Source organism: Paroedura picta, chromosome 3, assembly GCF_049243985.1.
Source record: "Paroedura picta isolate Pp20150507F chromosome 3, Ppicta_v3.0, whole genome shotgun sequence".
NCBI lineage: Eukaryota > Metazoa > Chordata > Lepidosauria > Squamata > Gekkonidae > Paroedura > Paroedura picta.
Window position 1 is genome coordinate 2,310,303 of NC_135371.1, and position 12,642 is coordinate 2,322,944.

At 51.2% G+C, this 12,642-nt stretch overlaps 3 protein-coding genes across 5 annotated transcripts in view; 2 read left to right on the forward strand and 1 right to left on the reverse strand.

The window, feature by feature from the left end:
• Nucleotides 1-8,408, forward strand: LOC143833893 (uncharacterized). The gene is given in 7 exon segments (XM_077330162.1): nucleotides 1-73; nucleotides 1,099-1,585; nucleotides 2,167-2,263; nucleotides 3,206-3,276; nucleotides 3,503-3,629; nucleotides 4,625-7,065; nucleotides 7,067-8,408. Coding segments are annotated over 6 exon segments (3,231 nt in total). The 5' UTR covers nucleotides 1-73; nucleotides 1,099-1,150; the 3' UTR covers nucleotides 7,127-8,408.
• Nucleotides 1-12,642, reverse strand: part of LOC143833891 (uncharacterized) — a 234,189-nt gene that overhangs the window by 102,583 nt on the left and 118,964 nt on the right. The gene's annotated exons all lie outside the window — the stretch shown is intronic.
• The window catches only part of LOC143834131 (uncharacterized), a 24,968-nt gene continuing 19,881 nt past the window's right edge, over nucleotides 7,556-12,642 (forward strand). The window contains 3 exon segments of the mRNA XM_077330738.1: nucleotides 7,556-7,631; nucleotides 10,517-10,972; nucleotides 11,861-11,957. Of these exon segments, the coding sequence (XP_077186853.1) occupies nucleotides 7,563-7,631; nucleotides 10,517-10,972; nucleotides 11,861-11,957 (622 nt within the window). The 5' untranslated portion in view covers nucleotides 7,556-7,562.

Sequence of the window (12,642 nt, forward strand, 5' to 3'; positions counted from 1 at the left end):
GGGGGGCAGAAAGAAGGCCGCTCTGCCCTCGGAGGTCCAAACAGAGGAGGATCCCGGGGAGGTTTCCTCGCAAGTAAGTCTTCGCGGAGGGAGATCCCGCTTTCCAGCCAGGCGGCTGCGGAGGGCTTTTGGCGGGAGCCGGGAGGGGAGAGTCCGCAGGATGGGCAAGATGATGCCTCCCCCCTGCAGCCCGAGAGCCGGACCCCTTGGCATGGCTCCTCCTGGGCCCCCCACCCCCCATGGCCACTGGAGGCCGCGGATCCCTGCGGGGTCGTTTGGGGCTTGGCTGCCCTCCGTAGGAATAGGATGCTCAGGTATTCTGCACCTGCTCATGCCAGTCTCCAAGGGACGCCCCAGAAGTCCTGAATCGCTGCTTGACTTCTGTGCATCAGTGGCTGAGCGTGAACATACTGAAACTGCCCCCCTACTGAAATTCCCTCCCCTGGGTGCCCATCAGGAGCCGGGCTCAGTTCAAGGCAGCGTTTCTCAACTTTTTTACCCTTCCAGGATCTGACAAGATTTGACTCGCCTGGGCCAGGTACATAATCTGCCTAGCTGATCGGTCCTCTTATGTCATTTTTGTACTCCTTTAAGTTGCATCCTAGAGCCTCTTAGCTGCCTTACCACTCTGCACCACAAGAGTGTCTGAAAGCTTTGCCCATGAGGCTGGGAGTTCAATCCCAGCAGCCGGCTCAAGGTTGACTCAGCCTTCCATCCTTCCGAGGTCAGTAAAATGAGTACCCAGCTTGCTGCTGGGGGGTAAACGGTCATGACTGGGGAAGGCACTGGCAAACCACCCCGTATTGAGTCTGCCATGAAAACGCTGGAGGGCGTCACCCCAAGGGTCAGACATGACCCGGTGCTTGCACAGGGGATACCTTTACCTTTTCCTGAAGGACCAAACAGGCATACCTAAAAAACCTTGGTACATAATACAGCACAATGACATTAAACCTAATCTGTAAACAAAGAGGACTCACCATCTGATTAATTGGGACAATCTGTAAGTATCTCTTGGCCAGGTATGGGGGTGTAGCTCTGTTCACTTTTGGTTTCTGACCTTTTGATATGTTTTTCTCTCCCTTTTCATATTTATAGAAAGAAGGGTATCTATCCAAAGCTGGGGGCAACCCAAGGAAAGGGGAAGGAGATGGAAGAGCTGGAGGACCCAGAAGGACCTGAAACTGGCAAGAGATCAAGGAAAGGGCCCCATCCCACCCAAGAAGGGAGTGGTGTTGAAATCTGGGAAGGAGCCGTGCCAGAGATCCTGTCTTGGGATACCAGGACTGCAGAAGTACACAGCCGATGCTTCCGGCAGTTCCACTACCAGGAGGCTGACGGGCCCCGAGAGGTTTGCAGCCAGCTCCATGGACTCTGCAAACGCTGGCTGAATCCAGAGAGGCACACCAAGCAGCAGATCCTGGACCTGGTGATCCTGGAGCAGTTCCTGGCCCTCCTGCCCCAGGAGTTGCAGGGCTGGGTGAGAGGATGTGGGCCGGAGAGCAGCTCCCAGGCGGTGGCCCTGGCCGAAGGCTTCCTCCTGAGCCAGGCGGAGGAGAAGAGGCAGGCAGAGCAAGGCTCTCCTGTGAGATACTTATTTGTTTATTTATTTGATTTCTTTACATCCACTCCCAGGCTGCCGGCTCACAATGTTAAAACAATAAAATACAATCAAACATTCCTTATAAAATTAGAATAATCCAGTAATCCCCCAAGAACTATACCCAGCCTCACAAGCCCCTTCCTGCCGGACCCAGTGCCTTGAGGAAGACGGTGGAGACATGTACATGTCTGGTTATCTTCCTTAGGGAGGGACCCCGAGTTCTTCCTTGTCCTGCCCTCCACTGAATGCCTGGCGGAAGGAATCCATCTTGCAGGCTCTGTGGAACTCTGCCAGCTCCGACAGGGCCTTCAGCCCTTCCTGGAGCCCATTCAGCCAGGTGGGGGCCAGGACTGAAAAGGCCCCGGCCCTGGTTGAGGCCTGGCCTACTTCCCTTGGGCCAGGAATCACCAGCTTATTAGTACCTGCAGAGCATTTTGCTCTGCAGAGAACATGCAATGGACAGTCCCACAGATATGCAATGAGGAGTCTGGGAGTGGGGCAGACTCTGTCTCCTTGGCCTGTTCCTTCCCTTCTCTTACCCGTCTCCCTTTCTTCCCTTTCAGATGTGGGGCCCAGCAGTGAAGACGGAAGCAAAGTTCTCCGAGGAAGAATCCCTGTTGGAGGAAGGGCAGAAGTGTGGCCAAGACGCCCTCTCACATGGTAAGGCCGCTTGGTGGCCAGATGGGCTTGGGGCACGCAGAGGAGCTGTTGGCTAGTCGGCCTGGAGCAAGAGCAAAAAGAAGTCCTGCTGCCCACAACCCAGAGTCAAGTTCCCGGATGGAGAGCCACTACATGCAGTGATGGTGGCTCCCTTGAAAGGGGATTGGACAGATTCCTGGAAGGCAATTCCATTCTTCGTCACGTTTCCTAAAAGATTTCTTTGTCAGCTCACTGTTAGTGGTACTCAAAGCAGCTCAGAAAAAAATGAATGGAACCTCCATGTTCTGGGGTAGCATACCTCTGAAACACATTGCTAGTGGCCACTATTTGTCTTCTGTGGCCCCACTGAAAGCTTCTCCAGGAGCACCTTATGGGCCACTGTCAGAAAGAGGAGCATGGACTACGGAGTCCATCCTGCAGCCTGCCCCCCCCTGTGATGTTTGGAGGTGTCACGTGGACTAGACATGTCAGAGCATCAGCAGACGCTTTGGAAACACACCAATATGACTTTTATATACGGTGAGGTCACCTCTTGGTTTCTGGAAGGATGTGGCAGATATTTGTCTTATGACGCCATTTCTCCCTCTGAGGGGGGACAGAGGGCCCAGTGGGGGGTCGGGGGGGGGCAGCTGGTGGGAGAACGGCATGCTGGGGCCTTTAGTCTGGCCCAGCAGGGATGGTGTCAAGTTTTGTAACTCCAAAGTTCACAGAGCACATTCTCATAGAAATCCCAACAGGTCAGCAGCAATTAGAAGCTCCCAAGCCTCATGGATACCTGATGCTTTTCTCCCGCCTCTCCCAAAATGTACTAAAATCCTTACAAATACTTCCCAGGGCTGTTAAGTCTTGCCACAGGATTGTGCTCAAAGCAGGATTCAAGCAAGCAGACGAACGAAGGAGTTTAGGCTGACAACCTTCCTTTCTTCTTTGTCTCCCTCTCAGGCAGTGAAGAAATGGTATGGAGCCATCCGTTTTGCAAAGGAGGGGGAACAGCGCCTGCACCTGCAGTCCAGGTAAGGGAGATGAGTGGGGGAACGCCTGGTTCTCCCCACCTCCTCAAGGGGCTTTTGCTCCTGCACTGGCTGCAAAGGTGTCCAAGAGAGAGAGGCTCTGAATGCCACTCCCTTTGTCCAGACCAAGCACTACATCCTGCACCCTCCCCGACTGCCCCTTCTCTTCCCCTGGGTGCCTCCTCTGCCTGGAGTGATCTCTGAGGAGGGAATCTCCTTTTCCTTCCAGGGTCCCTTTTCCTTCGAGGAGGTGGCCGTCTCTTTCACCGAGGCCGAGTGGGCCCTCCTGGATCTGGGGCAAAGAGCTCTCTACAGGGAAGTCATGCTGGAGAACTATGGGAGCGTGGCCACTCTAGGTAAGGTTCTTTCATGGGTGTCAGAGGAGCAAATAACTTCCATTGGAATGAGGCATGAATCAAAATGTCTTCCTTCCTTCCCTCCCTCCCTCCCTCCCGCCCGCCCGCCCGCCCACCTGCCGGCATCCCCAGCAGTGCAGATCACTTGTGATGGGTGAGGTCACAACTGGAGACGTGTCACTTCTAGGGGGCGTGGCAGGGAGGTGTGGCCAGCTGTCATCACTTCCGGTGTGCCTCGAAGTCTGAAATGTGGTTCAGGTGTGCCTCCATGGTCAAAGGCTGAAAAAGGCTACACTGCAGGAAGAAAATAAATGCACGTAGGAAATACAAACTAGGGGTGTGCACCCGCAAAAATTCAGCAGTTTAGGTTTAGCCTGAAATGATTCAGGTGTACTTGAATCAGGTGTACCTGAATCACCCAAATCCGAGTAGCAGAACAGCAATTTCCGGGTGGGGCGGGGGGGCATTCAAACCGCTCCCCCCACAGCTGATCCTGGGAGAGGCTTCCTTCCTTGGACTGGGGGGGGGACTGCCCCCTCCCCTGAAAAGCCGGTGCCTGCAGACTCTTTCGCTCCCCTCCTCATGAAATGCGGGAGAAGTGAAAGGGAAGGATTAAATGGCTAATGGCCATTGAAACTGAGCAGCTGATTGGCAGGCTGGTCAGAATGTTCACCCCCAGTGAGGGGTTTCTCAACAGCCAAAAAGTTGAGGAAGGCTGGCCTAGCTTTCTTGATTTCAGCGGTGGATGTAGAGGAGGCACTTGGAGAATTACAAAGGTTCTCTTGGGGAAAAGCCAAGAAGGAAGAGGCAGAAGGAAAGTTCAGAGATGGACCACACAGGCGGCGGGAAGTCAATTCTGATGTGTATATTCTTGTACATCTCACAGTACAGCAGGAACTAACCCCTGAATCACTTTTAGTGTGGATGGAATTCCAAGTGCAAATGAGACCTCCTTCTGTGGGTGCTAACGGGGGTCCCTCTCTTTATTCCAACAGAAGGAGACCAGAGGAATGAGGAGGATGAGCAACTGCATCATCTATCACCAGAGGAAATCAAGAATGAAGTCCGGAGAGGAAGCATCAGGAGTCAAGGCAGACCCAGGAGGGAGGGAGGAAGCGATGCTGTACAGAAGAGGGATCAACCCATTCCTGGCCAAGTAGGGGATTTCCCTGAAAGTTTTCACTTGGTAGAAGAAACCTACAAGTGCTTGGAGTGTGGAATGAACTTCTCAGATCAAACCCAATATAACATCCATTTGCGAATTCACAGTGGACAGAAGACCCATCAATGCCTGGAGTGTGGAAAGAGCTTCTTTGGCAAAGCAGAGCTCCTTAACCATCAAGAAACAAACACAGGAGAGGAACATGATAGCCGCTCAGACTGTGGTGAGAAATCAGACCTTGTTAAACACCATTCAGGAGAGAGGCCATTTATCTGCTCAGAGAGAGGAATGACATCCTGGGGTGGAAGACAGGGAGATGCACAATTCCCACGGAAGAGTTTAGTGAAGGCCTGTAAATGTTTTCAGTGTGGAAGATTCTTCAAATACAGATCACAGCTCCTTGTACACCAGAGAACCCACACAGGGGAGAAACATCTTGAATGTTCAGAATGTGGAAAGAGATTCGGTGGGGATGGAAGACTTCAACAGCATCAAAGAATCCACACAGGGGAGAAACCTTTTGAATGCTCAGAATGCAGAAAGAGATTCAGTTCAAATGGCAATCTTCAACGGCATCTAAGAATCCACAAAAAAGAGAAGCCGTTTGAGTGTTTAGAGTGCAGAAAGAAATTCAGTCAGAGTGGCCATCTTCAGGAGCATAAAAAAATCCACACGGGGGAGAAACCTTTTGAATGCTCAGAATGCGGAAAGAGATTCAGTCAGAGTAGCCATCTTCAGGAGCATCTAAAAATCCACACGGGAGACAAACCTTTTGAATGCTCAGAATGCGGAAAGAGATTCACTCAGAGTGGCCATCTTAAGGAGCATCAAAAAATCCACACGGGGGAGAAACCTTTCGAATGCTCAGAGTGTGGAAAGCAATTCTGTCACAGTAGCAGTTTTCAATGGCATCGGAGAACTCACACAAAGGAGAAGTCGTTCGAATGCTCAGAGTGTGGCAAGAGGTTCAGTTGGAGAGGCCATCTCCTACTGCATCAAAGGATCCACTCAGGGGAGAAAGTTTTTGAATGCTCAGAGTGTGGAAAGCAATTCTGTCACAGTAGCAGTGTTCAACGGCATCTAAGAACCCACACAAATGAAAAACCTTTTGAATGCTCTGAATGCCAAAAGAAATTCAGTCGGAATTTTGACTTGCAAAGACACCTAAGAAGCCACACAAATGAGAAAACTTTTGATCGCTTAGAGTCTGAAAAGAAATACAATCAGAATTGTGACTTTCAAAAGCATATAAGAATCCAAACTGGGGAGAAACCATTTGAATGCTCAGAGTGTGGAAAGCAATTCTGTCACAGTAGCAGTGTTCAACGGCATCTAAGAACCCACACAAATGAAAAACCTTTTGAATGCTCAGAGTGCCAAAAGAAATTCAGACAGAATTTTGACTTACAAAGGCACCTAAGAATCCACACCAGTGAGAAACCTTTTGAACACTTAGAGTCTGAAAAGAAATACAATCAGAGTTGTGACTTTCAAAAGCATATAAGAATCCACACTGGGGAAAAACCTTTTGAATGCTCAGAATGCAGAAAGAGATTCAATCAGCGTGGCCATCTTCAGGAGCATCAAAGAATCCACACGGGGGAGAAACCATTTGAATGCTCAGAGTGTGGAAAGCAATTCTGTCACAGTAGCAGTTTTCACCAGCATCTAAGAATCCACACAAATGAAAAACCTTTTGAATGCTCAGAGTGCCAAAAGAAATTCAGTCGGAATGTTAACTTGCAAAGACATCTAAGAAGACACACGAATAAGAAACTTTTTGAACGCTTAGAGTCTGAAAAGAGATACAATCAGGGTTGTGACTTTCAAAAGCTTATAAGAATCCACACTGGGGAGAAACCTTTTGAATGCTCAGAATGCAGAAAGAGATTCAATCAGCGTGGCCATCTTCAGGAGCATCAAAGAATCCACACAGGGGAGAAACCTTTTGAATGCTCAGAATGTGGAAAGCAATTCTGTCACAGTAGCAGTTTTCATCGGCATCTGAGAACTCACACATAGGAGAAGCCACTTGAATTCTCAGAGTGTAGCAAGAGATTCAGCCAGACTGGCCATCTCCTACTGCATCGAAGGACCCACAAAGGGGAGAAACCTTTTGAATGCTCCCAGTGTGGAAAGAAATTCAGTCAGAGTAGCAATCTTCTACTGCATATAAGAACTCACACAGGGGAGAAACCTTTTGAGTGCTCAGAGTGTGGAAAGAGATTTAGTCAGAGTGGCAGTCTCCTGGTGCATGAAAGAATCCACACAGCGGAGAAACCTTTTGAATGTTCAGAGTGTTGGTAGTAATTCTGTAAAAGTAGCAATTTTCTAGGGCATCTTAGAACCCATACAAAGGAGAAACCGTTTGAATGCTCAGAGTGCCAGCTAGTCAAAGCTGTTGTCTTCCCCATAACAACCTATGGATACAAAAGCTGGACCCTGAAGAAGGAAGACAGGAAAATAGATGCTTTCCAATTATGGTGCTGGAGACTAATGCTGCAAATACTATGGACAGGCAAAGTTACCAACAAGACAGTTTTAGAGAGGAGCAAACCAAGTATGTCATTAGAAGGGAAGAGATTATGGCTAAAGCTCACCTGCTTTGGACACATCTTGCGATCAAACTCGCGAGAAAAATCATTAATGCTCAGCATGGTCAGCGGCAAAAGGAAACGTGGTCGCCAAAGGATCCGCTGGCTTGACACGATCAAAACCAATGCGGGGATGACCATGGACCAACTGAAAGAAGCAGTCAGAGACAGGGACGCATGGCCGAGACTTTCCTATGGAATCGCCGAGGGTCAGAAACGACTGAATGGATAACGACAACTATAAAGGTCAGGCTGTGCCATAAGTAAAAAACACAAGATAATCTTAGAAAATGAAATTTACCCGAGATCACAGAAGTACAAAGATGAATTATGAACGGCCCAATAACTTATGGAATGCTAGATCCCATAAAGAAAAATAATGTAGGTAAGGGTGATTTACTGGGTTTGTATTACAAGTGTTTTGAGAATGATCTTGTACAACCATTACAGAGTGCCATGAATTCGAGTCTTCAGAGGGGAAAGATGCCTGAGGCATGGAAAGAGGCCAATATAACAGTATCGAAAAGAGGGACACAACACTAGTTTGGCAAGAAATTATGGACTGATGTCTTTGACATGCTGCTTCTGATATGAGATCCACAGGGAATCCAGCAAGCAGATGGGCTCCTGCCCCTGAGCCTTCTTGCCAAGTCCATGCAAAAGCATTCGATCCGGAGGCTGCACAGCCGACATCACCCGCAGCCAAACTGCACAGAATGCGCCCTCTCCCCCTGCATCAAGCCTTAAGAGCAGTGGGTCTCAACCTGGGGGCCAGAGCCCCTTTGGGGGTCCAACGACCCTTTCACAGGGGTTGTGGCAGGTCGAGAAGGTTGGCGGGGGGGGGGCCCCACTGTTGCCTCCCCGAAATCAAGGTTTTTCTTGGCTTCTCCCCCCACCCTTCTCTCTAAGGGGGACCCAAAGTGGCCCACATCCCTTTACCGATGTCTCCAAATCGATTTCGTCTGAGGGTGGGTGCCTGTACATGAAAGCTCACGCCTTTAATAAATCTTTGTTGGTCTTAAAGGTGCCCCATGGCTCAATTTTTGTTCTTCCAAATCATTGGTTTTTGTTACTCGGTTCATACCCTGCCCTTCTCTCCAAGGGGGTCCCAAAGTGGCCGGCATCACTCCTCTTCCATTTCATCCACACAACAGCCTTGCGGGGTAGATCGAGATAGACCGTTCGTCTGTCTGGAGCAGCAAAAAAGAGCGAGATCAGCATGGCGGGACAAGAGGCAGAACTGATCTGAAAACCCCCGGGAAAAAAACAATTTATATACAATCATGAACAAGGGGTTGGTCCATGAACGCCATTGATCAGTTTTGGTTTAATTGCTGTGAACGAACACATGCATAATTTTATGGTTAGGAGGTCACCACAGCATGAAGAACTGTATTAAAAGTCGTGGCATTAGGAAGATTGAGAACCACTGCTCTAAGAGAACTGTGACCCAAGGTCACCTAGCTGGCTGCATGTGGAGGAGGAGTGGGGAATCCAACCAGGCTATGCAGCTTAGAGTCCTGCTGCTCTTAACCACAGTACCAACTTGGTGGTGTGGTAAAGAACAGTGGTTTCTAATCTGGTGAGCCGGGCTTAATTCCCTGCTCCTCTACAGGCAGGCAGCTGGGTGCCCTTGGGCTTGTCACAGTCCTGATAGTGCTGTTCTTACAGAGCAGTAACATGAGGGCTCTCTCAGCCTCACCAGCTTCACAGGGGGTCTGCTGTGGGGAGAGGAAGGGAAGGCTGCCTTTGAGACTCCTGGTAGAGAAAAATGGTAAGAAATGGGTTAAGAAATATATTGGGGAATATGGCTGCTGAGTCCCTGTTGGCAACTGGTGAGGGAAACTTAACAGTAGAAAGATGAGGGCCCAGGCCATGTTGGCAGCATTGCACAGTAAGTGAAGCCATCTTGCCATGGACTTCTGGGAAATGCTCTTGTTTTTGGCCAACAACTCTATGGTAAACCTGGCTTCTACCATACAGTTTTAACCCACTTTCCAGAGTGTTGCCCAGAAGTTCCCAGCATGACATCATTTCCTGTGCCATGCCAGCCCTTATCCTAGGCATCCAACATGCGGGCAGCAGGATGGTGGAGTTCAGGTCATGCCTTGCTAGAATAACAAATCAGTCCTTTGGGTTCGGTCCCGTTCACTAAAACAGAGCGGCGGGGGGGGGGGGGGGATAAAAATGTTAAGGTTAGTGATTAATGGCAGGCCCTTCCCCGGCTGTGGAAAGAAGTGCTGAAAAGAGAGCTCTGTTGCTAAAGAGCCAGAGGGCGACCCCCGGCCGGGTGGGGGAAGGATCCTGCAGGGCCCGCGACGGGCAGACTGTCAGACAACTTTGCACATTTTTTACAGTTGCCTCGATTGAAATAAAAACTTTTCGGCCCTGAAGGAGCTGGGGGGGGGCGGGCGGGGGGGGCATTGGCGGAGGGACCCGAACAGGCCGGGGAGGGGGGGGGGTCCTGCACTGTGGCGTGACTCGCGAGGAGTCCTGGGGTGGAGCTCCCCGGGCGGGAAGAGCCTTTCGCCCCCGCCTCCTCCTCCACCTGCAGCCCCGAAGGGGTTAAGCCCAGCGAGCCGCTTCCTAGAGAGGCCGAGCAAAGGGGGGGGGCAGAAAGAAGGCCGCTCTGCCCTCGGAGGTCCAAACAGAGGAGGATCCCGGGGAGGTTTCCTCGCAAGTAAGTCTTCGCGGAGGGAGATCCCGCTTTCCAGCCAGGCGGCTGCGGAGGGCTTTTGGCGGGAGCCGGGAGGGGAGAGTCCGCAGGATGGGCAAGATGATGCCTCCCCCCTGCAGACCGAGAGCCGGACCCCTTGGCATGGCTCCTCCTGGGCCCCCCACCCCCCATGGCCACTGGAGGCCGCGGATCCCTGCGGGGTCGTTTGGGGCTTGGCTGCCCTCCGTAGGAATACGATGCTCAGGTATTCTGCACCTGCTCATGCCAGTCTCCAAAGAGCCAAATGAAATGCTTCATTTTCCAGGCATACCTAACAATTCTTGGTACATAATACATAGCACAGTGACATTAAACCTAATGGCGATCTTTAGGTATCTCTTGGCCAGGTATGGTGGTATAGCTCTGTTCACTTTTGGTTTCTTTCTGAAATTTTGATATGTTTTTCTCTCCAAAGTTGGAGGCAACCGAAGGGAAGGGGAAGGAGATGGAAGAGCTGGAGGACCCAGAAGGACCTGAAACTGGCAAGAGATCAAGGAAAGGGCCCCATCCCACCCAAGAAGGGAGTGGTGTTGAAATCTGGGAAGGAGCCGTGCCAGAGATCCTGTCTCGGGATACCAGGACTGCAGAAGTACACAGCCGATGCTTCCGGCAGTTCCACTACCAGGAGGCTGACGGGCCCCGAGAGGTTTGCAGCCGGCTCCACGGACTCTGCAACCGCTGGCTGGAGCCGGAGAGGCACACCAAGCAGCAGATCCTGGACCGGGTGATCCTGGAGCAGTTCCTGGCCCTCCTGCCCCAGGAGATGCAGGGCTGGGTGAGAGGATGCGGGCCGGAGAGCAGCTCCCAGGCAGTGGCCCTGGCCGAAGGCTTCCTCCTGAGCCAGGCGGAGGAGAAGAGGCAGGCAGAGCAGGTGAGGGGGATTCATTCTTTCAGTTCAAGCAACAACCATATCCTAAGGCTTTCTGGTCAGATATTTATTTATTTATTTGATTTCTTTACATCCAGTCCCAAACTAGCCAGCTTGTTGCAGTTTACAACATTAAAACAATATAATACATTCAAACATTCCTTATAAGATTAGAATAATTCAGTAATCCCCCAAGGATGATACCCACCCCTACAAACCCCCTCCTGTCAGATCCCATGCCTTGAGGAAGATGGTTGGAGACATATACATGTCTGGTTATCTTCCTTAGGGAGGGACCCCGAGATCTTCCTGGTCCTGCCCTCCACCGAATGCCTGGCGGAAGGAATCCATCTTGCAGGCCCTGTGGAACTCTGCCAGCTCCGACAGGGCCTTCAGCTCTTCCTAGAGCTCATTCTGCCAGGTGGGGGCCAGGACTGAAAAAGCCCCAGCCCTGGTTGAGGCCAGGCCTACATCCCGTGGGTCAGGAATCACCAACTTATTACTACCCCTTATGCCCCCGAGTGCTCTGTGGGGGCATAAGGAGACAGAGATATGCCGGGCCCAGACTGCGAATGGCCTTAAACCTTGAACTTGATCTGGAACACCACCAGCAACCTATGCAGCTGCTTCAGCACTGGCTGAATGTGGGTCCTCCAAGATGCCCCCATGAGGACTCCCACAGTCCCATTTTGCACAATTTTGCATTTTGCTGCATTCCTGCATGTAGATAATTTGCAAGGTTGGGAAGAAAACCCTATCCTGATTCTTGCCCTGTGGTTGAACCAGCTCTGCCGGTCAGTGCAGCGATGAGGAGTCTGGGAGTGGGGCAGACTCTGTCTCCTTGGCCTGTTCCTTCCCTTCTCTTACCCGTCTCCCTTTCTTCCCTTTCAGATGTGGGGCCCAGCAGTGAAGACGGAAGCAAAGTTCTCCGAGGAAGAATCCCTGTTGGAGGAAGGGCAGAAGTGTGGCCAAGACGCCCTCTCACATGGTAAGGCCGCTTGGTGGCCAGATGGGCTTGGGGCACGCAGAGGAGCTGTTGGGTAGGAGGCCTGGAGCAAGAGAGCATACCTCTGAAAACACATTGCTAGTGGCCACTATTTGTCTTCTGTGGCCCCACTGAAAGCTTCTCCAGGATCACTGTGATGTTGGCACATGGATTGGATGTGAAGTCAGAGCACCAGCAGACATTCTGGAAACCCACCGATAGTACTCTGGAGTTTTATATACGGTGAAGTCTCCCCTTGGTTTCTGGAAGGATGAGACAGATCTGTGTCTTGTGATGTCATTTCTCTCCCCACTTCTCCTCCCAGCCTGGACTTGAAGGGCCTGTGGGGGGGGGGGGCGGGGGGCCCAGCGGGTGGGAGAATGGAGCGCCTGGGCCTTGGGTCTGATCCAGCAGGGATGGTGTCATGCTTTGTAACTCCACAGTTCGCAGAGCACGTTCCCACAGAAATCTTATAGGGTCAGCAGCAATTAGAAGCCCCAAAGACTCATGGGTCCCTGGTGCTTCTCTTCCGCCTCTCCCAAAATGTACCAAAAATCCTTACAAATTTTGTTGAGTGTGCCTGTGGGAAGGCTTCAGAGCCCTGGGAAGGAGGGGCACCAAGCAGGATTCAAACAAGCAAACAAACTCAAAAGTCTGGGCTAATAATCTTGCTTTCTTCTCGGTTTCC